This window comes from Podarcis vaucheri (genome assembly GCF_965113315.1).
Source record: "Podarcis vaucheri genome assembly, chromosome: 10".
Classification (NCBI taxonomy): Eukaryota; Metazoa; Chordata; class Lepidosauria; order Squamata; family Lacertidae; genus Podarcis; species Podarcis vaucheri.
The window spans coordinates 18,151,197-18,176,870 of NC_138748.1; the positions used below are offsets into that span (position 1 = coordinate 18,151,197).

The 25,674-nt window shown below is 44.2% G+C and overlaps 1 protein-coding gene across 1 annotated transcript in view; it reads right to left on the reverse strand.

Annotated features, from left to right (window-relative positions):
* CPED1 (cadherin like and PC-esterase domain containing 1) overlaps positions 1–25,674 on the reverse strand; it is a gene marked incomplete at its 5' end in the record, with an annotated part of 127,931 nt that overhangs the window by 42,517 nt on the left and 59,740 nt on the right. The window contains 7 exons of the mRNA XM_082239544.1: positions 14,871–15,039; positions 16,472–16,658; positions 17,472–17,516; positions 20,419–20,483; positions 21,882–21,938; positions 22,720–22,889; positions 23,639–23,743. Of these exons, the coding sequence (XP_082095670.1) occupies positions 14,871–15,039; positions 16,472–16,658; positions 17,472–17,516; positions 20,419–20,483; positions 21,882–21,938; positions 22,720–22,889; positions 23,639–23,743 (798 nt within the window). The remainder of the gene's footprint in view (positions 1–14,870; positions 15,040–16,471; positions 16,659–17,471; positions 17,517–20,418; positions 20,484–21,881; positions 21,939–22,719; positions 22,890–23,638; positions 23,744–25,674) is intronic.

Below are 25,674 nucleotides of genomic sequence, written 5' to 3' on the forward strand. Positions count from 1 at the left end.
AAAGTGTTGGTGCTGACCATTAAAGCCCTAAACGGCCTCGGTCCAGTATACCTGAAGGAGCATCTCCATCCCCATCATCCAGCCCGGACACTGAGGTCCAGCTCCGAGGGCCTTCTGGTGGTTCCCTCACTGCAAGAAGTGAGGTTACAGATAACCAGGCAGAGGGCGTTTTTGGTAGTGGCACCCACCCTGTGGAGCATCCTCCCAACAGATGTCAAGGAAATAAACAACTATCTGAGTTTTAGAAGACATCTGAAGGCAGCCTTGTTTAGGGAAGTTTTTAATTTTTGATGTTTTATTGTGTTTTTAATATTTTGTTGGGAGCTGCCCAGAGTGGCTGGGAAGTCCCAGCTAGATGGGCAGGGTATAAGTACAGTGATACCTCTGGTTAAGAACGTAATTCATTCCGGAGGTCTGTTCTTAACCCGAAACTGTTCTTAACCTGAGGTACCACTTTAGCTAATGGGGCCTCCCACTGCTGCCACGCCGCTGGAGCATGATTTCTGTTCTCATCCTGAAGCAAAGTTCTTAACCTGAGGTACTATTTCTGAGTTAGCTGAGTCTGGAACCTGAAGCATCTGTAACCCGAGATACCACTGTAATAAATTATTATTATTATTATTATTATTATTATTATTATTATACCAGTAACATCTTTTTCTGCACACCCACTCACCTCTTTTAGGTTTAGAAGAGTTTGGTGATACTAAACAGCAGCCTCACTGCATTGTGAGTAGGGTTGCCATATTTCATATTTTCAAATGTGAAAATATGTAAAATTGTTGAGCTTTCCTTTCTCTTTTTGAGCTATTTTTTAAACGAAAACCGCCAAAATCTGCACTTACAACATGGGCTGCCATATGTTCAGGACATTTCAGCAATTTCCACCCGGACACTGTTCCTGATGGCCAAATCCTGGCTATGTCCAGGAAACTCTGAATGTATGGCAACTCTAACTTATCCCTAACAAACGGCTACAGGTACTTGTGGCAGAGGGTGCCATTTTGGATATTTAAGAACTGGAACTTAGGGAGCTGTGTTTCACAGATCAGATCAGAAGAATCTTTATTTGCATCAGCCGCTAGCCATAGCAATAAAATAAAATGTACTGAAGATAGAGGTATATATACAAAATACGTATTGAAGGTTTACATCAATAATCACACTGTTTGCTATTAGTATATAATGGGGGAAAATATATATAACTGAAGCTGATTCAGAAATTCTAGCTGAAGATACCTAGAGACTATAAGGGACCACTGTCCACCCTTTCTGCCCAGGATTTGGGGACTGGTGAGACCTGTGTCTGTGCTTTAATATGACTTGTGTGAGGACAAGTGCTGAGATACACTGGGTTCATGGTTAAATCTGTCTATTCTTGCTCAATTTGTGTTCTAAATTCTATTCATGGGAACAGTCAGTTACTAACTATTCAGAGGTTCTGTGTGCACTTGATTTGTAAAAATAAATCATACTGAGAGGTCATGGGGTTGCAAGTAAGCACTCAGATGGACCGTGGAAATGCTAGTAAGTTTCCTGATGTCCAAGCATTGCTGAATTATATGCCTGTGCTTTAAGGGCCTCTCTGAAGGCCAGAGGAAATGGACCCCACAGGCTCCCATGAAAGCAAAAAGGTTCGTATTCCAGCATGGAAAATCTCCCTCAGCAGTTCATCAATACCTGGAAGACTCATTGCTCTCTCTATGAGCCATCCATTGCAGTTAACTGCCACTCACGCTACAATTCTGCACACTTCCCTGGGAGCAATTCCTACTGAACTCAATGTGATTTACAAGGGTTGCTGAGAAGCATGGGCAATGTTGCTGTTGAGAACCTGGGGAGCTGAAAGGAGGAAGTGGGTCTGGTGGATGCATTGTGAATATATCAGTGCCCCCTGCAGACTATGAGAGTAATCGCAGGCTCCTTGTAGAGTGGACAAAAGCTTTAAAAGACATTCCCCCTCCCCAGTGTTTATTTCTTAGGGTCAGTGCTTTTTTTCTGGGGGGTATACATACACCTAAATATTTTGTGAATCTTTGTACTTTTGTCCATTTACTGTACTTATTTTTCCCTACTTGAACTATAAAAGGTTGATTTTCTTGAGTCAAAATGAGAGTACCCTAAACATTTTTTTAAAGAAAAAAAAGCACTGCTTAGGGTCCGTATAAAAAACCGGGTCAGTGGATATGTGTGCCAAGATTCATACTTGTAACCCAAAGTACAGTGGTACCTCGGGTTAAGAACTTAATTCATTCTGGAGGTCTGTTCTTAACCTGAAACTGTTCTTAACATGAAGCACCACTTTAACTAATGGGGCCTCCTGCAGCTGCCACCACGTGATTTCTGTTCTCATCCTGAAGCAAAGTTCTTAACCCGAGGTACTATTTCTGGTTTAGCGGAGTCTGTAACCTCAAGCGTCTCTAACCTGAAGCGTCTGTAACCCGAGGTCCCACTGTACAACATTTTAGGCTTGAGCACACAAGACAAGAGTGCACATTTGTCACTTTTCTGCTCCTGCAGAGGCATTGCTTACAATTTTTTTAAAAAAAAATGTTTAGTGTGGGTCAATGTAACAGTATGCCAAGTTTTGTCCTTCTGTCCCAAAATGCTAAAAGCTAAAATTATTAGATTTCAGGCTTAACCATTCCACTAAATAGCCTGACCCGGTGCTAGAACATTATATAGATGAAATGGTTAAATGCCTGGATCCTATAGCTTGTACACAGACATGCATCTGCTGCATAATTTGCCTGGACCATTTCATATTGACTGGTCATACATGAGTGCAGAAGTAATGGGCAACTGATCTATGGACTTCTGATTATACGGGAGGGTTCATAAGCCCTGACTATATTGTGGCATGCATCAACATGCATTGTTTTGTGGCATGCATCAACATGCATTGTTTTCTGCTGCTCCAGAGAAGCGGACACGGAGCAATGGATCCAAACTACAAGAAAGAAGATTCCACCTAAACATTAGGAAGAACTTCCTGACAGTAAGAGCTGTTGGACAGTGGAATTTGCTGCCAAGGAGTGTGGTGGAGTCTCCTACTTTGGAGGTCTTTAAGCAGAGGCTTGACAACCATATGTCAGGAGTGTTCTGATGGTGTTTCCTGCTTGGCAGGGGGTTGGACTCGATGGCCCTTGTGGTCTCTTCCAACTCTACGATTCTATGATTCTATGATTCTAATCTGGTTTGCTGGCATGAAATAGGCTCTGAAATATACAAATAATTAAGTGTAGGAACTTAAGATTTCTAAGCCCTACCACAGCAACTCTCTCTCTCTCTCTCTCTCTCTCTCTCTCTATATATATATATATATGAGCAGTGCTTTTTTTCTAAAAAAATGTTTAGGGGTACTCTCATTTTCCTACTCATATTGAAATACTGCCCCTCAATGAGGCCACACTTAGATTCACAAAATGTTTAGAGGTATGCGTACCCCTGCCTATCCCCAGAAAAAAGCACTGTATATGCGCAAAGGAAAAATAAATTACAGGGACAAGCATTAAATGTGAAAAATATATTGCCCAAGTCACCGAATCTGTTGTTGCATATTTTCTCAATGCCACAAAGTGAACACTTTCTCTCCTGTGGCTAGTGATTCATTTTGCTTCCGACGACCCACTGGCCCACGAGCGGGAAAAGTATTTCCACATGGAAAATAGGTGGAAACAAAAATTTATTGGTATCGAAACAATAATTAATAAGGAATGTCAGAAAGAAGAAGGAGCTGCCAAAACTGATTCCAGGCACAAGTCTTTCCTACTGTGTAAAATGTATTCACCTGGTGGGTTATACATTTAAATCCTGATTTTTATGTATTCGCCTTCCTTAGTCTATGCAGGAAGCAGACAACAGGGGATAAGGCAATAGTTCATTTTGTGAATGGGTGTTGAAGTGTTACATACAGCTATGTAACTGGCTATTGAACTCCCTGAAGAGGCCAGGCTAGTTTTCCTCCTATAGTATTTGTACATACCTATAGGCTCACGTATTGTTATGTATTTTTTATTCTTCTGGTGTTCCAATTGTCTGCTGGCAAATACTGTTTAATAATCTGATAACTATTTTACTGCAATATTTCATGGATAATAATTTTAGCCTAACCTTTTTGGGGGCTGCATTGTCTATATGCAAGTATGTGGTACAGTGGCCAAGGAAACTTTATAATTGTTGAAGGAAGTCATCGCCATCGATCCCCGGCATCGAATGTGTTGGCCTAGTGTGGGGCTCCGAGGAGAGCTTGGCTGTCTGGCTGGTGTACCGGCCACCTAGCGCACCAGCAGCCACCCTGTCAGGCCTGCTGGAGGCGGTGGCCGGCTGGGCCTTGGAGTTCCCTAACCTATTGGTATTGGGGGACTTCAACATCCATGCTGATGCCACTCCCTCCTCACAGGCTCTGGACCTGGTGTCTTCCATGGCGACACTAGGGCTCTCCCAGTTTGTTTCGGGCCCCACACATCAAGCAGACCACACACTGGATTTGATCTTTGGCGTCGGTATAGATGTGATCATGTCTCCTTCGACGAAGGTGCCATGGTCTGATCACTACGCTCTGAAAGACAGGATTGACTTTCCACCCCCACCCTGCTTAGGTGGCGAGCCAATTTGGGCTCGCCCGCAGAGGCTGATGGACCCTGAGAGATTCCGCCAAGCCTTGCGGGACCTTGCTCCCCCTGGCGACTCATTGACTGAGCTTGTTGAGGGCTGGAATGCCCAGCTCCTGGCAGCCATCGATGAGATCGCACCTAAGCGCCCTCTGCGACCCCGCAGAAACCGGGCTCCCTGGTTTACCAAGGAGCTCCGGAAAATGAAGCGGGACCTCAGACGGCTAGAGCGAGTATGGCGGGGTGCCCGTGACGGAGCCTCAAGAACATCTTATAGGGCTTTTATGAAAACCTACGAGATGGCGGTGAAGGCTGCTAAGAAGTCATACTTCTCGGCCTCCATTGCATCCGCTAGCTCTCGCCCAGCGCAATTATTTAGTATAATCAGGTCTTTAACGTCCCTTGAGGGACAGCCAAATTTAAATAACAAATTGACACACGGCTGTGAGGCATTTGCGAGCTTTTTTGCGGAGAAGGTCTTGTCGCTCCGCCATGACCTCCCTGCCAATTTGGATACAATAAAGGAACTGGAGGCCCCTCGACTGTCCTCGGGTCCAGTATTGGACCACTTCGACCAGATATCCCCAGCCGATGTGGACAGACTCCTCTGAGCTGGAAAGCCCACCACCTGTCCTCTCGACCCGTGCCCGTCTTGGCTGATTAGAGCGTGTCCAGACGAGGTGCGGGCCCTTCTGGGGGATATCATCAATTTGTCCCTTGGCACGGAGACATTCCCAGGGGAACTGAAGGAGGCAGTGGTGCGCCTGCTCTTAAAGAAAACATCATTAGATCCCTCAGATCTATCCAATTACCGCCCGGTCTCGAATCTTCCATTCCTGGGTAAGGTGATTGAGAGAGCGGTTGCTGAACAGCTTGGTGGGTTTCTGGATGAAACATCGGCTCTGGATCCATTCCAGTCCGGCCTCCGCGCTGGTCATGGGACCGAGACGGCTCTGGTCGCCCTAACAGATGACCTTCGTAGACAGCTGGATCGAGGCGGGTCGGGGCTGCTGATTCTTCTAGATCTATCAGCAGCTTTCGACATGGTCGATCACGAACTTCTGGACCACCGCCTTGCCGACGTGGGGATCCAGGGCACAGTCCTTCAATGGCTGCGCTCGTTTCTCTCTGGTCGGGGACAGAGGGTGGCGCTTGGGGGGGAATTGTCATCGCGCCACTCCTTGGTGTGTGGAGTACCTCAGGGCGCGATACTCTCCCCGATGCTTTTCAACATCTTTATGCGCCCCCTCGCCCAGCTTGTTCGGAGTTTTGGGCTGGGTTGTCATCAGTATGCCGATGACACCCAACTCTATCTGTTGATGGATGGCCATCCTGACTCGGCCCCAGACACACTGACCAGATGTTTGGAAGCTGTGGCTGGATGGTTACGTGGGAGCCAGTTGAAGCTAAATCCTTCGAAGACAGAGGTCCTGTGGCTGGGACGCGGCGATATGGGATTGGGGGGGGCAACTCCCATCTCTTGCGGGGGTGCAATTAGTGCCAGCACCGTCCGTTAAGAGTCTGTGTGTAATCTTCGACACCTCCCTTTCCATGGAGGCGCAGATTGCAGCTATAACAAAGGCGGCATTTTTCCATCTCCGCCAAGCTAAGCAGTTGGCTCCTTACCTCTCTCGCCCTGACCTAGCCACTGTGATCCACGCGACGGTCACCTCCAGACTGGATTATTGTAACTCGCTCTACATGGGGCTGCCCTTGAGACTGACCCAAAAACTCCAGCGGGTGCAGAATGCTGCAGCGAGACTCCTTACGAGGTCTTCGCTGCGAGATCACATTCACCCGGTGCTATACCAGCTGCACTGGCTCCCGGTGGAGTACAGGATCAGGTTTAAGGTGCTGGTTTTAACCTTTAAAGCCCTATATGGCCTAGGACCCTCGTACCTACGGGACCGCCTCTCCTGGTATGCCCCACAGAGAAACCTACGGTCTTCAAATAAAAACATCTTGAAGGTCCCAGGCCACAGAGAAGTTAGGCTGGCCTCAACTAGAGCCAGGGCTTTTTCGGCTGTGGCTCCGATCTGGTGGAACACTCTGTCACAAGAGACTAGGGCCCTGCGGGACTTGACATCCTTCCGCAGGGCCTGCAAGACAGAGCTGTTCCACCAGGCCTTTGGCCAGGGCACAGCCTGACTCCCTCCCTCGGCAATCTTCGCAGAGCTCTGGCCCAATGGTTGCTAGTGGCTTGAATTAATTAATTTTTATAATGAATGATTTTAGAATGTTGTTTATGTTTTACTTTTGTACTGTTTTATTGTTGTTAGCCGCCCTGAGCCCGGCTTCGGCTGGGGAGGGCGGGATATAAATAAAATTTATTATTATTATTTATTATCGAATGATAGTTTGCTTGTTAACATGCTTGAGCCAATGTTCATCTATTGCTGTTTGTGCTAGTATTGTTAGTTTTAGTTTGTAACTGGTTTAAAAGGGAAAACACCATAGGTAAAATAAAAGAAGAATTCCCTGGGTCCAGATTTGGGGCAAGTGAGAAAGACCCAGTAGAGATTTAAAACAACAAAACATGCAGCAATGTAAAGTGTAGAAATATTGGCTGTTAGACCTTTAAAATAGTCCCTTCTAAGTTCTTTCCAAAATTCTCCACTTCTCTTAACATGGAAAAAGGCCACATGTTTGGTTAACTTAAGAATGGTTTACTTACAAACTCTTCAAAGGTCAGATTCATGTGCTTTTCCACACAACAGCAAGAAAAGACAGGTAGTGAGGGACTGTGACCTAGGTAAGCCTGGCATGACAGCTTACTCTATGGTCTTAACTCCTTCATGTATTAATTAGAGATAAGAATGTTGATTATATGTGGCTGATTTACCCCACAAGTATCACATCCATGTTATTTCCATTTCTTTTTGAGGCATTCCCTGCTCGTTAATACTAGCTTGAGCATTAGCTGGCCTCCTATGATTTATTCCAAGTTCTTCACATGCATTTGTAATGCATTTATATTGAGGACAAAATGGAGAATGGAGGAAAACAAACTGAAATCAAATCCAACAACGAAAGGTCAACAGCCAAGTTTGGGTGTGCAGTGTCAAAATAAATAATGAATTTCATAAGCACCTTACAAGTTAACACAAACACACACACACACAGAGAGAGAGAGAGAGAGAGAGAGAGAGAAGCTATAATTAAAAGCAAGCAGCTTGATGCATCTCTAGAGAAATCTCATGCTTTTAACTTTATTGTATTGTATATGTTGTGAGCCACCTCGTTGTATCTTGTGAAACAGCTCTTTCATACAATATAGCAATGAGGCTTACGACATATATGATGCAATGAAATTTGTCTATAAATACCTAGAAAACACAATTAAAAACATCAGTAGACACTGGTGGGTTTAAAGAAAAAATTGTATTGTGAAGGCCTGTCTAAACAGTGCAGTTTTTGGAAAACGTTTGAGAGAAGGAAAGGATGGTTTCTGCCAAAGCTCTATTCCAATCCTAAACAGGGAGAAAGAGTCCTATTTATTGCAGGTGACTTTCCTTCCAAGTAAGGAACTGTACGGTTTTGCCCCCAAATGTTATCTATTTATGAAGCATCACTGAAGAGGTTTGGACCAATTAGAATGGTTATTTGGTTGCTCATCTATGCCCATGAGCTCTGGGATGATAACCCACTTGTCTTATCTGGATTGCTATATTTTAGATAGCAAAATCATCTCCTTTCCATGTTCCAGACTCTTGCAAGAAGGAAGTTCTCCTCCACGCTCTCGTCTTCTTTTTTTGCTGCTCTCTTATATTTCACGACCCCTGAGCTAATCCCGCTATTGTTCCTATTAGCAAGTTTAAGCAGGCAAACTTCAAACAGGCTAGCAGTGGGTCACGAGGTTTAATGGGCACATAGATAATCATCTAAATTACATTTCTAGGGCTGATGGACCAGACAGGCTTAGAGGGTAACTTTACCAGCTTTCACTGTTAATCAGCAAGGATTGTGTGTCTCAGTGTGTATCTGCCTTCGCCTCCCTCCTGAAGGGCTGGGCCATTGGGGCTGATTAACAAAGGCAGCTGCATTAGCTTTCCTCTCTCGCTGAAGTTCGTTCAGGAGGCCCAAACGACATGAAAGGCAAACGCGACCACAGCTCAAACGCCAAGCGCTCATCACTGTGAAATTATCCACCCTCCGCTTGCAAGATTACTATCGTCAGCAAAACAGTTGTTGCCAATTTTCACAATCTGTTAACACTTCGAAACTTGCCTACTGACGGATCCTCTTTCACCTCGATTGTGCATCTCGTCGAGGGAAAAGTGCAGCAAGCTACTTCACATTGTCTACCGAGTTCGAAAGTGATGGCTTCAGACAGGCTCAAAGGGTTTCGGTGACTGTGTGCTCTAATTAATAGGGCTTCGTTTCAAGGCAGAAGGAATCAACCAGGCAAGAAAGGTTGGGTGAGTGAAATTAATACTCACAAGCACATTTGTTTCTTGCAAACATGAGGCCTTTAAAAATGAGGGGGAAACACACAACAAAATGACCTTGTTACATCAGAAATCCAGACCCACCAAGTGTCCCTATTTTCCAGGGACAGTCCCGAATTTACAGAAGCCGTCCTGGTTTCTGATTTGATCCCAGAATGTCCCGCTTTTCCTATTTTCATCGGATAAATGTTGGAGGGTATGGCAGGACACCCCTATTTTCACTGGAGAACGGATGAAGGGTATGAAAATCCCAATCTCTAGATCTGAATATTGTGTGAACAGCGAACGGTGTGAACAATTCTATGATTCTAAGCATCAAACCAGGAAGTTCAAGAAGGTACCTTTAATAGCTGTAATGCAAACAGTAATTTCAGTTGACCTGTTGTGGGTTTGAAAAAAATTATTATTGCAGCATTATTTTAGCAAGAAGCAGGATCCTTGTCACTGCATCTATTTCCCTTAAACTGTTAAAGATGCAACTACTCTGTTTAAGGTTAGGAACTGGGAAGCAAGAAACAGTACCATCACCTACATATGTTGACAAATTCTAGATTTGAATTCACATTTCAAATTCATTTCAAACATAGCCCTGTAAGAGCACAAGAAGAATCCTGCTGGGTCAAGGCCAAAGCTCATACAGTCCAGAATTCAGTTGACTTCGTAGGCTATGATGCTCTATAGTATAAGCACAAAAGAAAGAGCAGGAGGAGGCCAGGAAGATTAGAAGATATTCATGAGAAATAACTGAATTGTTGCAAGCAGCCCAACATAGCCAGGACTGCGCCATAACGAGGAATGAGATCATAGCTAATTATAAGTGCCTCATCCTTGCGAGGAGAACAGATGAGGAAAGGCTAAAAGCCATACAAAAAAAGGAGCTTAAAGAGAATTTAAATTAGCTAAGTGACACACAGAGTTAATCCTTCCTCAGCCTGCTGCCCATTAATGAAAATAGTCTGCTGATGTCATTTCATTCATTTGTGACCCAACTGCAAAAACAGACTCAGCATTCTTAAAGTCTGAGCTTTCAGGGCTGGGGTAGGTTTACAGCAAAATGGACAAAAGTAGACGAGGAAATCTACTTGGGAAACCAGGCTGCCCCCTTCTTATTAATATTTCAAGGAATGAACAAAAGCAACAAGGAAAATATTTCAGATCAATTGTTGGGCGACTCCTTGCCTAGCTTCATACATGGCTTTCATTTAATGGATTTTGAACCACTTTAAACTGTATCCACGGCCTCTATTTGGAGAGAAAATGATGCACTTGTTGGGCGATTTGAATAGCATATCTAAGGCAAGCAGTACCATTTGGCTGAAAGGAACCATTCTGGAGAAGCAATACATCAGCCGTGAGCATTATTGGGGATAACCTCCTGGTTTGGACAACCCATGGCCCTTCTGTTCTTGCTGGGCTTCAACACCTATCCATCTCAGCCAGTATGGCCAGTATGGGCAAGAGTTAGGCATCGTGGGAGTTATACTCCCAACATCTTGAAGGTCATAAATTGCCCAGTCTTATTCTACACTCTGCAAGGACTGCCACATCTCCCTTTTGTGGGATATAATCCATTGGTGCAGTCAAATGCAACATTCCTTATTTCCCTAGAGTGGGCACAGGCAGCGGGACATCCAGTCAGGGTAACTTCCTGTTCCACTGGTCTGGAGTTTTCCTCTCCCTGCATGTGACCCGGGAGATGGGCGTAGCTCTGGCTGGCTCCATACAAGAGCCGAGTCATCCAGCCATTTTCTGAGTCTGTTTTGTCTTTCTATTGTCTTGATTCTTGCAGTTTTGTCTTGTCTTGTTGATCTTTTGCTGCCATGCTGCTCTCTTGCAGCCATTTTGTATTCCTAATGTCATTTTACTGTCTGCTGGCTCTCAGCCAGCAGCACACAAGTTCAGTCTCCATATGAGATTAACTCACAATTTCTTTGTGTAACTACCAAGTAAAGCCTGCCTTTCAGGGATCATATCGTGAACTAAAATGTGAGTAAACTTTTTGTTACTCAGAAAGACTCTTGTGTCTTTATTCTTTTAGGAGGGATAAAAGGGGACACCAGGAAATAATCTTAACTAAGAGATTCAAACGAATCTGCAAACTGGCTTCCAGCTATATTGATGGGAATCTACTCTGCTACATCACTTATTAGCATAAGCGAAGGAAGGATAATACTTATTCAATATATCCTTTCCTTCTGCCTTTCACATTCCACACCTTGCCCTTATCCTTTTTGTGTTCCTCATTCCTGAGTGTCTCATGCCATGATTTTCAGAGGAAGGCAATGACGTTTAATGTCCTGAAGGCATTATGCAACTCAACTGCTTCATTTCTTCTCGGAAGAACACAGTGTTCTAGTGATCTTTAAGAGGAGCCCTACTGGACCTGTTTATTCACAGGTCCACCTAGATCAACATCCTATTTTTACCAGTGGCCAGTCATGTGGATCCAGGAATCCTACAAAGGTTGATGCCCATCTTCAACATATGTTCCACAGAACACTTAGAGGTATACGGCTTCTGAGCAGTATTGGTCTTCATCCATCTCCATGCACTTGTGCAATTCTTTTTAAAAGCCAACTAAGCAAGGAGCCATCTCCACATCCTGTATCAGTGTGACTTCTACATAAGAATCACGTGTACAAGTTACAGTACATGTGTGGGATTTTTGGAGTGCTGCTAACCAGGTGAATTTGATGCTTTTATAAAGGTGGTTCCCTTTCAGCCATTCAGCATTTGCGGAATAAACTAAAGATATTTCCAGAATTCTCAAAAGGGACCAATGTGATGTTCTTCCCTGGTGGTGGGATAGCTAAACATACTTTTACCGTGCCCCAAAATGAGCTACAGTAATGGCACAAGAGGATACTAAGATTCCACCTACCTTGCCAACTAATTAGAGAAGGGGCAGAAAATGGCACATATCAATTTAGAAGACACTGGAATAGAGAAAGAGAAGTGTGCACTTTTTCATTAATTAATGGGGACACTTAATTTTATTTTATTTTTGAAAATTTAATTATTATTTTTAAGGGCTCTAATCAGTTATTCAGTGATGCTAGCCTAGAAAAAAAAACAACAACACTTATATGGGCTTCTTAAGTGCAGCGTTTTTATTCTATTACTTGCCTAGACTAGTTACTATAATCTGTATCCAATCAAGTCATACTGAAAGTAGACCCATTGATAGCAATAGATTTCATTGGGTCTACTCTAACTTAATTGGACGATTCAGAATCTGGTTTTGGAGACCACTCTACTGAGGAGAAATTTAATATTTGCAACATGTGAAGAGAATTGCAAGATAATTGCGCAAGTCTTTCCAATCTGTGTACTTCGGTATTTCCTTTTATGTGCCCCTTACACAGCTACTACAAAGTTATTTGAAATACAATGCTGGAAATGTGGAGCCGAAGTTGTAATCGCATTTTTTCTTTCTTCCTGAGACAGAAACACACATTTTAAACATAGTCCTTTCAATCCAAAGGAAACCCAGCATAAACCCTACAGCCACCTCTTAATTTGCAGGGAACCCTCCTACAAGCCGGTCTAATGCAAACAATGGGAAACCCGTGCTTCTTAAAATGCCATCGTAGGCTCAACAGTTTATCCTCCGACTAATTTGCTTTTAATGAGGATATTATGGGTACTGTAAGAAAGAGAAATAACAATAATTTGGTGCTCTTAAGGGCTGTTCAGCTTTGGAACTGCACACTTCTTCGCTGAATAGCCTTGAACTTAATCCAGGATTACTCAAATGCATGAGAACTGCCTTCAGACTGGAAACAACACCCCTAGCTCTCCCTTTGTGTTGCAGCCTTCATCACGGTATCAGCTTGCAGTGAAACTTGAATATCCTAACGGGATTAGACATGAAAGAGAAGAGTCTCAGGATTGGGCTTTCAACTGAAACCCCGCTGTGAGAAAGACCACGCCACTGTCTTTGACCTTTTCCTTCCTATGCATGAGCCCAGTTGTGCCTAGTCGAGGGTCTAAAGAAGACCCCGTCCCTTTGCTCTCTGTTTATCCTTTTGCTCCTAGAACAGGTGTCTGGTTACTAAAGAGAAAAGGCATGGAAGCCTCTGATCTCTGGCACAGGCAAAGCCCGCCAGCATGAGTAATGTGCTTCAGAACTGGAGAAAAAAATAAATACACCGTCACTACAATATTCAAGCTATGGGGAAATTCTCGTGTGCAAACAGTGCCTTATTTGCCTGCTCCCTCTCTAAACTCTAAAAGCAATCATTAGACACTTTAATGATATATAATGAATAGGATGGCTTGTTCCCGGAAAGGGTGCCTTCCTTAGAATTAATACAAATACTGGCCAGGGTCCAAGGATCTAGCTCAGGCACACCCAAATGCCTGGGCCTGCCCCGCGGGAGATTTGGCTTTCCGCCTTTAAATAGCAGGCTGCTGTGGTGCATCGCAAACTGCTTTGGGAATTCCTTCATTTTCAAAGCGGTTTGCAGCGTCTCGTGGGGGCCTGCTGTTCACAAGACGCAAGCCCAAAGGTCCCCTGGGTACATGGAAATAGAAACATGTTTGAAGCGGCATGCCGCACGCTCACAATTTGCACAGACGTTCCTGTTGTTCTCCTGAAAGGCCTTAAGTCCAGACTGCTATAACACAATTTGAACTGAAGCAACGTTTGGACAATGAAGTATGTGTGTTAACCAAAAGTCAATCACTTTCGTAAAATGGCTAGTAAGGTGACGCCTTCCCTCCGGCCTCTCTTATGGTTTCACCTGCACAGTGAGAGAGTTTTGAAGAAACGGCACAAGAATCTGCCTTGTATCAAGCCGGACCATTAGAACATAAGAGGCTGCTGGATCAGGCCATCTAGTTCAGCATCCTGTTCTCACAGTGGTCTGCTTGGACTACTGCAATGCACTCTACGTGGGGCTACCTTTGAAGGTGACCCGGAAACTACAACTAATCCAGAATGCGGCAGCTAGACTGGTGACTGGGAGCGGCCACTGAGAACACATAACACCGGTCCTGAAAGACCTACATTGGCTCCCAGTACATTTCCGAGCACAATTCACAGTGTTGGTGCTGACCTTTAAAGCTCTAAACAGCCTCGACCCACTATACCTGAAGGAGCATCTCCACCCCCATCGTTCAGCCCGGACACTGAGGTCCAGCTCCGAGGGCCTTCTGGTGGTTCTGTCACTGTGAGAAGTGAGGTTACCGGGAACCAGGCAGAGGGCCTTCTTGGTGGTGGTGCCCGCCCTGTGGAACACCCTCCCATCAGATGTCAAGAAAATAAACAACTATCTTCTAAGACATCTGAAGGCAGCCCTGTTTTAGGGAAGTTTTTAATGTTTGATCTTTTATCGTGTTTTTAATATTCTGTTGGGAGCTGTCCAGAGTGGTTGGGGAAACCCAGCCAGATGGGAGGGTTATAAATTATTATTATATTATTATTATTATTATCCTGGAACTGTTTGGAAGTCTATGATTCTATGATCAGTTGCAAATTACATGGCCTACTGTTGCAGTATGGACAGACGTAATAGGGACTATCCAAGCACGCAATCATCCACATGAACTTGGGAATTGCTTTTGAGGACTTGCAAAAGTAGGAAGCATCTGAAGCAGTTTGGAACTGAGAAATATGGCCCAGGAAGAGGAAAAAGGATTGACTGAAACTGCGGAGGCAAGTGAAAACATGTGATCCACAGACAACAGAGAGGAGATACTAAAACATTATAGGTCAATTTGATTCCTTTGCTGGAGAAGAATGCATGAAGCGACAAGGGTTGTACATGAGAAATTACTTCTACTATTCCACAAAATCAAACCGTACCTGCACAAAGCCGCACACCATAAAGTCGTCAAACAATGGCAAGCTTGGGCGGTCTTCTCGGTAAATGATGATTTTGTACATGCTCACAACCTCATGGAGTGATTGAGATCTATCTGTTACCAGGACATTTATTCTGTTTATTCCTAGTCCAAGAGGGTAATTTGCAACACTGTTGAAAAAAGCACAATAGCAAGAAAATATCAGCGAAAAGTAGACCAACCTGTGCACTTTATAGCTTCTCATCGGAGGCCATAAAAACTTTTAAGTTTTTTTTTTTTAAAAAAAAAAGATTATAGATGAACTGAAGGTTTATCTGATGACATACAACTTTGCTTTTCTGCCCCCCTGTTCTCATTAACACCCCCAATGCTCTTTTAGCTCTATGTCTGGATTTGAGATCTCCATGGTTTTCAGTAGAGATGTTTATTTTAGTTCATAAAACACAGGTGTAGAGCATATTTTGGTTTCTACCTTTAGCAATCTGCATGATTTCACTACAAAGCATTGTTCATGTTACTGAATGAGCATACAGGTACATAATGGAGAGGAAGCTCATGGCAGCAAGCCCCATTCCCCAATCTACGCATGCACAACCAGTTCTGACCCAATTGGACATGGGTACAAGTCTACAGCGTGATGCAAACTGGGCTCATTATTGCATAGCTGGGAACCTTGTTTCTGGAAGGCTCTGGGCTATGTACACAGAGTGTACCTGTTCTGCAACTGGTACATGCATAGGGATTGTAGAGTCATTAACATACCCAGGTCAAAGCCTGCTGCAGCAAATCTGCATACACATCAAGTCATAGGTTAAAAAAGGTAAAGGACCCCCGGACAGTTAAGTCCAGTCAAAGGTGACTATGGGGTTGCAGTGCTCATCTCGCTTTCAGGCCAAGGGAGCCGGCGTTTGTCCACATACAGCTTTCCGGGTCATGTGGCCAGCATGACTAAACAGCTTCTGGCGCAATGGAACACCATTACAGAAGCCAGAGTGCACGGAAACGCCATTTACCTTCCCGCCGCAACGGTACCTATTTATCTACTTGCACTGGCGTGCTTTCGAACTGATAGGTTGGCAGGAGCTGAGACAGAGCGACAGGAGCTCACCCTGTTGCGCAGATTTGAACCACCAACCTTCTGAATGGCAAGCGCAAGAGGCTCAGTGGTTTAGACCACAGCGCTGCCCGTGTCCCTATACACCAAGTCATATGAAGAGCACCACAGCATCAGGGCCAATTTATTGGAGCAAACTGCCCCACAAGGCTGCTTAAAGGGGCACCTTATAAACTGCTTCACCTGACAAATCTTCCATGTGAAGCAGCATGCTCTTCTCCATGTGAACTACCAAACCAGTTAAGGATAGTATGGAGAAATCTGCTACAGCAAGCCTTCCTAAGAAGCAAGACTATTGAGAGATAGACAACTAAGGCATAGTTGGAGCAGATCCACTGAAATCAATCTCCTTATATCTATTAAAGTTGATGAGTCTCATTTGAGTATAACTTACTTGGATTTCACCCACATTGTCTTATCACTAGGATTTGTGTGTGTGTGTGTTTTAACTCCATGTCTCTTGAATAATAGCCCACTCTCCCAAATACCTTGGTCCGTTCTTCTCATCCAGGTGGACTTCACAGCGACAGTTTGCAGGTTCTGCTCTAATCTTTATCGTCACCACATCAAACGGGACTTCAGAGTAGTATTCCTTGATCTTTGGGTCAAAATTAGGATTTAAATCCAAATGTGGATTGGTGAAGATCTGCTTGATATGAGGTAGGGAATCTTTATCTGTAACAAAAAGGGAAATCAATTTTTTTAAAATAAGTAATTGGGCATTATCAATGGCTTGACTCCTTATTCTTGGCCAAATTCTATTCCCTTCTGTCAGGCATTTTTTTTTTAAAAAAAAAATTGCATATGAAAGTGGATAAAAAAATCAGGTTTTAAATACAGTCGCACCTTGGATCCTGAACGCCTTGTGAGTTGAACGTTTTGGCTCCCGAACGCTGCAAACCCGGAGGTGACTGTTCTGGTTTGTGAATGTTCTTTGGAACCTGAATGTCAACGTGGCTTCCAATTGGCTGCAGGAGCTTCCTGCAGCCAATCAGAAACCATGCCTTGGTGTCTGAATGTTTTTGAAATCGAACAGACTTCCGGAACAGATTCTGCTCAACTTCCAAGGTACCACTGTAATCCAAACTGTTTCTGATGGGCAGTTCCATGGTTCTTCCCCAAGCACCACATGCAGTAAGATCTTTGAGCAATTAATATGGATTAGAGTGGTAAAAGTTTCTTCCCACAGATTAATTGAAACATTTGTGAGGGTAATGAGAGGGAAAATGTGGCTAATGATGGAAGTCTTGGAAATGAATCAATTTGCAAGGTAGTTACCATATTGGAAGAAGGAGACTGAAAGTAGATGATGTTTTGTTTCCTTATAGGTCTATAAATCCACCATTAGTATTTCTCAGTGCCTAAATATTTATTTTACCCAAGCAACTAGTGAAAGCAAAAATCATCCTCCAAAAAGGTTACATGAATACAGCATGCAATTTTGTTGAATGAGCGCCACCTATTGCCAAAATCTTAGGTTTGACTTACCATGACTGCAGTGTATTTCTTTAGCCAGATTTAAAAAACGCAAACCTAGAGGATAAACAAACACAATTCAGGGTGGTTTGTGATACCTCTACTACATACGTCAGCATCTGAGAAGAAATAAAAATATCATAGGGTTGCCATATTTCAAACAATGAAAACCTAGAGGGATTTTTGCCTGTTTTGGCAAAATCAACATTTTTGAGCTACTTTTATGGAAAATCAGCAAAAACGGCTGCCATACATCCAGATTTTCCTAGATGTTTTCCCGCCTGGACACTGCAGCCAACTGCAGTATTCTAGATATATCTGGGATGTATTGCAACCCTAAAATATCATGGCAAATAACTCTGCCAGTATCTGCAGAACAACCATGTCGGATATAAAACAATTCTGATAATCACGACCAAAAGCCACAGAGAGACCAATATGATAGAAATGGACAGTACAGTGGTACCTTGGGTTATAGATGCTTCAGGTTACAGACACTTCAAGTTACAGACTCCGCTAACCCAGAAATAGTACCTCAGGTTAAGAACTTTACTTCAGGATAAGAACAGAAATTGTGAGGCGGCGGCAGGAGGCCCCATTAGCTAAAGTGGTGCTTCAGATTAAGAACAGTTTCAGGTTAAGAACGGACCTCCGGAACGAATTAAGTTCTTAACCCGAGGTACCACTGTACTTTCCCTAAACGTATTTCAAGAAGCAACAGCCTTAGAAGGGATAAATGGGTAGCCTTATTCAAAGAGGGAAGAAAAGCACTGTGTAGGGACCATTTTAGTGGCAGGGGAGATAAAATGCTGAAGGAGGGACTCATGCAATAACATCGCAAGCACCATCCAAAATGTGTTCACGGCTCCAGCACAGTCACATTTCCCACACTAAATAACCAAGAATGGTCAGGATGGAATCTGTATTTATGACAACACTCAAGCGACTGCTGTGAAGCCCTGTCTTGTGCCCAATAAGCACAGGACACCTTTGCCCAGCGGTAAAGATCGCAGCAAAATACTGGGCAAGGTTTTTTGCCCAGACTCTTCTCTGTGTGATGGTCACATGGGAAAAAGCTGTCCCATGAGCCCTTGCTGCAGTGGGGAAGGAAAAGCCTATACAGTGGTACCTCTGGTTACGTACTTAATTCGTTCCGGAGGTCCGTTCTTAACCTGAAACTGTTCTTAACCTGAAGCACCACTTTAGCTAATGGGGCCTCCTGCTGCTGCAGCGCCGCCGGAGCACAATTTCTGTTCTCATCCTGAAGCACTATTTCTGGGTTAGCGGAGTCTGTAACCTGAAGCGTATGTAACCTGAGGTACCACTGTATAGTGGTATCTCTGGATGTGAACAGGATCCATTCCAGTGCCCCGTTCGCATCCTGAAGCAAACGCAACCTCGCGTCTGCATGTGTCGCGATTCTCCTCTTCCACGCATGCACATGATGTCATTTTGAGTGTCTGCGCATGCGCGAGCGGCAAGCCCTGGAAGTAACAGTGCTCCGTTACTTCCGGGTCACCACGGAGAGCAACCCAAAAATGCTTAGCCCAAAGCTACTTCAGCCCGAGGTATGACTGTATAAGACTACTTTCCTTGGAGCTCACAGCCATTTTGCTTTGAGAGCTTCCTGCCCGCCCACCCTCGGGTTAGAGCCTTCACTGAGCAGTTTTGGGTCGCTGCTTGACAGGGCGAGAAAGGATTTCCCCCCCTCTCAAGCTGATTGGCACTTGGTTGGGGTTTGGTAAACCTAGTAATCTATTCCATTAACCTGGGGCTTGTGGAATGATGAACTAACTGATCCTGGGACCCAATGCCACGCCAACACTTGCCCTGCCTGCTGCTGTCAATAATGACCGCTCCCCACACTAAATGGGGGGGGGTGCCCTTTGTGTGGTCGAGCGCAGCCCCTGGACACTATGTGGCTCCATTAGCACAGGCTTGGCTTCGCCTCCCCCCCCCCCCGGGTGGGATACCTGGAGGTCTCCGCCTACCTCAGCCAGTTGCCCAATCCCACCTGGGGAGGCGTTGCCAAGGTGACCAGGCCAGGTAGGGGGAGGGACCACCTGCCCACACAATAAGGGGAGGGTCTTACCTGGGAATCGTCAGTTGGCTCCAGAGCTTCTCCCACCCTACCCACCCTCAGTTGAGACTCCTTTTGCAGGTTAACCATTTCTCCACAGGTACGCAGGCGCTGCTACGTCAAGGTCGCTGTTGAAGGGCCAGAAAGGAATTCCCCTGCATTGGCAGGTTTGCCTTTCCCGTAGCAAAAAGTCACAACTTTGGCGGTATCAGGCCTTGGGAGGAATCCTTTAGTCTATCTTCCCAAAATGGGGGGGGGGTGCATGCAGCGGTGATCCATGCCCCCCTTCTCTTTGTGGCGGCGATACCAGGGTTCCCCGTTAAAGTGGTTGTTTTGAGGGGAGGCTTTGGCCGTACGCCTAGAGGTTCGTCATTGCTCTCCCCTGTGATGGTAGCATAACGGGGGCAGGCTCTCTCTGTTTGAATATATGTTCTCCAGGGCCAGCCCACCCCACCCCCTACACACACTGGATAACCCTGATGTTCCCCAGACCCCTGGCGGGGACTGGGAGGGATAAATGCCCAATGCCTGAGCCAAGGTCTACCCACATCTGAAACACAATAAAGTTGTGGCCAATTTTAATCCCATAGCACGTTGTCTTGAGTCATTATTCCACATGGGGGGGGCAACCAGGGTTTGGGGGACTCTGCCTGTCCACGCAAAGATTTGGCCTGATTTTATCCCGGCACCATTGTACAGTCTGGTTATTTTGCTGTTCTCATGGGTCACATAATGCACCCGCCTGGGCAAATGGAAATCTCCTTGAGGCAATTCTACTTGGCTGCTTCAGTTCAGCTACATGGCCTTCATATTGCTCTACCCATAAGTGATCCCCACCCCCCACAAATAGAATGGGAGAGAGAATACAAACTTTATTACCTTCATGTTTTTCTCTAATTGCAGAAGATCTTGTTTTCATGCCACCCTTCTCTGAGTAACCAGTCCTAATGATGAAAAAGCAGAGAGATTTCTAAACTAACAAGTGCAAGGAAAGAAAACATCTGCATACAACACTAGTGTGAGGTTTCTTCCCCCTCCCCTTACTCTCCCCCCCCCAAAGCACTTTCCTTTCACTAGAATTCTTTTGGTAACTGCTGACATTAATAAAACGGAAGAAGCTAATCTGGAATAGTAAAGGAACCCATAAAGGAAATAGAGCTCGACCTTTGTAGATGGTCTTTGCTTCAATAATCTTTATAGGGAAAGATAATATAATTTAATCTAGCATGGGTCATATATATTTTTCATGGCATTCCATTAATAATGGTTTAAAAATTCATTCAGTGAAAAGTTTCCATTGCATATGCAAAATGACATTTGCCGGTTTTTGCCAGAGGCTTGACTTTCCCTACAGGGTTGGGACAAAAAAAAAAGGTGGCACCATCATGTTATGCTTGTGAGTTTCTAAAATATTTGAATGCTGGACAGCGTGATCAAATTCTGCTACGCAATTCTGGTGACCCTAATCACTGCTACTGATAAATGATTCACAGAAGCAAACAAATGAAATTCTCTAGGAGGGACTCGCTGCTTTGCAACCCCCACTCAGTTCAACAGGACTTGTAGGAGAAGTTTGTACACACTCAGTTGATGCAAACGGAGGTTGTGCAGTGACTGTATCTGTGCCCATTATTCCCTTGGCACCGGCTCTCCCAAGGTGCTCGTGTGACTGTTGTTGTTGTTGTTGTTGTCAGGGATGCAGGTGGAGCTGTGGTCTAAACCACCGAGCCTCTTGGGCTTGCTGATCAGAAGGTTGGCAGTTCAAATCCCTGCGACAGGGTGAGCTTCCGTTGCTCCGTCCCGGCTCCTGCCAACCTCACAGTTCGAAAGCACACCAGTGCAAGTAGATAAATAGGTACAGCTGTGGTGGGAAGGTAAACGCCATTTCCATGCACTCTGGTTTCCATCACGGTCTGTTCTGTCAGAAGCAGTTTAGTCCTGCTGGCCACATGACCCAGAAAGCTGTCTGTGGACAAACGTCGGCTCCCTCGGCCTGAAGCGAGATGAGCACTGTACACCATAGTCACTTTTGACTGGACTTAACCACCCAGGGGTCATTTACATCATCATCACCATCATTATTATTATTATTATTATATACCACCCTCCATCAATAGATCTCTGGGCAGTTCTCAGCATAAAGATACAAGATAAAAACACAAAATAAGAACAAGTGCAGCTTAAAAATTTGCTTTATACTTCTTCTTCTTCTTCTTCTTCTTCCCCACCAATCTGGCTGGGTTTCCCCAACAACTCTGGGCAACTTTTAGCACATATAAACACATGCTTTTAAGTAAATGTACCGTAAGTAAATGTGTACTGGTGTGCTTTTAAATTCTCACCTAAGGCTTGACCATTTGGTTTTCATCCAAGGCACGTTTCTGGAATCCTTGTTTTGCCTGTGGAAAAAGAGTAAATAATTCTTAAAAGTCCTTGATTCTTAGTGCTAGAAGTATAAGGACTGAACGGGAACATCTTTGACTTGCCCAGTTGCAAAGAAACATTGGTCTAATATTAGAAGCGTGATTTACAGAACCAAGTCACGTGGATCCTATGGCATTCTTCTTGTCTTACACTATAGACGTTATCAATAATTGCTATCTTATAGCAGTGAGCTGCATTCCTTTGTGGGTAATAAGCCAAAGCCAAATGTGGCCATGACCACTCTACTTCCTGATTTCACACACAAATCCATCCCCCACTACAATGCGAATTGTGAAAAAACTGCTCATTCACTCTAACGGGAGATATTATTCACAAATAACCCAGAGATGTATTTTAAATGAAAGGACACATTCTACTCATGTAAAAACACGCTGATTCCCGGACGGTCCGTGGGCCAGATTTAGAAGGCGATTGAACTGGATCCGGCCCCTGGGCCTTAGTTTGCCTACCCCTGCTCTAGGGAATAGATTGGGTGAAGCAGAACAATGGAGTACCTTGTGATCCTCAACAATCTCATTCCTGTCTCTTTTAAACTGATCCTAGTGTTTTGAAATGTTTTAACTCTTAATGCCAAGAAAGGTATTTGTATTTATAATTGACTAGATGACCCCAGGGGTCCTTTCCAACTGTATGATTCGATGCAACGAAGTTTATCATTGCAGAAGTCCAAAGGGTTGTTATCTTTTCATGGAATCAAACTCTAAACCCAGAAATAGGATCAAATTGCCACCTTACCCCTTTGGAAGGTTTGCACGTGGTACTTTGTTAATGACGTGCAACTGTTCAAGTAAATTTGAAAGGAGCCAATGCACAGCCAGGATCGAGCCAAGTTTTTCCCCCGGATTCACCATACGATAAAGGTCGTGCATCAAAAAATGGATCTTGGGAACAGTGGAGGGGAACAGCTGAAAGGGAAAAAAGTGAGTGTAGATCAGATTAGTAAAGACATGCAGTTGATTTATAGTTGTAGAAATATTTATAGACTGCTTAATCATAAAACTCAACAACAACAACAACAACAACAACAACAACATTACGTATACCCCACCCATCTGGCCAGGCCTCCCCAGCCACTCTGGACGGCTTCCAACACAATAAAAACACACAGTAAAAACACAATAAAACCATCAAACACTAAAAACTTCCCTAAATAGGGCTGCCTTCAGATGTCTTCTAAAAGCCAGATAGTTGTTTATGTGGTGTACATAGTTTAATTACCAATAAACCAGTTAAAGCCACAAAGCTGTTTAAAAATATACGTAAAATAATTATCAATAGAACGCTAAATCAGTAAATCTTTTAAAGCAAATATAGCTAACTAAATTATACAACTGTGTAGGTTGAAATAAAAAATCAGCTGGCATAAAAAATGGTAGTGAGAGCGCCTGTTTAATGTTAATGCGCAGGGAGGTCAAAATGATAGGTGCTGTCAGACTAAAAGATTTAATCCAACATTATGCGGCCCTTGTGAAATTACAAGTACACACTGATAAGTCTTTGTATCTCTTACTCGTTTTTTTAAAAAAAGACATATTTCCCCCTATTTTCTTTCTTCCTGCTCTGGTGAATAAAAATCGTATCAAAGGTATGTGGGGAAATATTTGCATTGACAAAAAAGACTTGCTATAAAACAAACCCACAGATGTTGGCTTACCACTTCGTATTGTCCTAGATTCTGCAGCTCTTTTACAAAATTGATCAGTGGATTTAGTTCTTCTAAAGTTAGACAATGGTCAGGTTCCTTTGGGAGATGCTCTTGCTGTGAAAGGAAAGCAGAAGATCATAGGCAGTAGGGGAAGCCTTGGGTCCTAAGGCAAAGTACATGTGTTCTGAGGCAGACAGCTCTCTGCTACTGGCACCCTGACTCCTTGGCCAATAAAAAGCTTTATCACTTGAATCTGTTGGGTTTTTATAAACTTGTCCTTTGCTGGCAAACAGCTGGAAGATGGACACATGCATAATGACCACAACATCCAGAAGAAATCCACCTTGCATTGCCTCGCTGGACAGCTCCATAATGATACTTTTAAGGACCAACACATATTTCAAACACAGGACTTTCCCCCCAAAGAATGCTGTGAGTTACCCCCTCACAGAGCAACAATTCCTAGCATTCTTAACAAACTATAGCTCCCATATTTCTTTGCTGTGTTGTAAATGTGTAAGGTAAGAAGGTCAAGTAAGTCTGGACAGTTAAGTTCAATCAAAAGTGATTACGGGGTTGCGGCGCTGAAATATACTGATAGTTGAGTAGTTCTTTATTTCGTGCTCTTTATTTCAGCTCATAGGAACGGTGATTGATTTCCCCCCAAACCTCAGGCTTTATATACATTATTTACAAAATGAGTACCGTCTGATTGGTTGCTTGTGTTTCCCTCCTGGCGCCTGATTGGGCTGCTGCTGTAGGCCAATCAGTTGTTGCATACTAGTATCCTACTGGCCTAATAGGCCGATTAACTTCCTTCTGGGTTCTGATTGGGCTGTTCCTGCAGGCCAATCAGGTTGTTGCATTTTAGGATCCTACCTGCCTATTGTTCTAGGATCCAAGCTTAGTACACAACAGGTGCTCATCTCGCTTTCAGGCCAAGGGAGCCGGCGTTTGTCCACAGACAGCTTTCCAAGTCATGTGGCCAGCATGACTAAACCGCTTCTGGCGCAACAGAACACCATGACGGAAGCCAGAACGCACGGAAATGCCGTTTACCTTCCCGCTGCAGCAGTACCTATTTATCTACTTGCACTGGCATGCTTTTGAACTGCTAGGTTGGCAGGAGCTGGGACAGAGCAACAGGAGCTCACTCCATCATGGGGATTCGAACCATTGACCTTCTGATCGGCAAGCCCAAGAGGGTCAGTGGTTTACACTACAGCGCCACCTGCATCCCCATTGTAAGTGAGAGCCAGTGTGGTGTAGTGGTTAAGAGCGGCAGACTCGTAATCTGGGAACCGGGTTCACATCTCCGCTCCTCCACATGCAGCTGCTGGGTGACCTTGGACCAGTCACACTTCTCTGAAGTCTCTCAGCCCCACTTACCTCACAGAGTGTTTGTTGTGGGTGAGGAAGGGAAAGGAGAATGTTAGCCGCTTTGAGACTCCTGAAGGGGAGTGAAAGGCGGGATATCAAATCCAAACTCTTCTAAGTAAATGTGTACTGGTGTGCTTTAAGTATATGGTTTGGATCTGCCAGCTGAAATCAAGTAAGTGAGTTTAGGATTGGGATATTGGAGGTACAGCTGCAAATACATCCTAGAATCATAGTTGGAAGATACCACGATGGTCATCTAGTCTAACCCCCTACAATGCAGGAATCTTTTTGCTCAACATGGAGCTTGAATCCAGATTAAGAGTCTCATGCTCTGCTGACTGAGCCATCTGAGATATATAGGATAGGCTGAAATAGTCCATAGTTTGGAGGATTGTTAGCCTATACTTTCCTAACTTCTCCTGCCTGTTGAAGAAGGCCAAATGATTTTTTTTTCATAGAATAAAAGAATGCAAACCATGTTCAGGATAAGCAGAATACTAGAAACAGGGTGAGCATACTATCTGAACTTATGAGATTCTACAACATGCCAGAAGTATGTTTCTGGAACCTCATATCTCTGCCTCATAGCACAAGACACGACCCACCTCTGAGTTAAAATAGAGTAACATTAACATTAGCCATGGTTAATACTGGTGCCAAGTTAA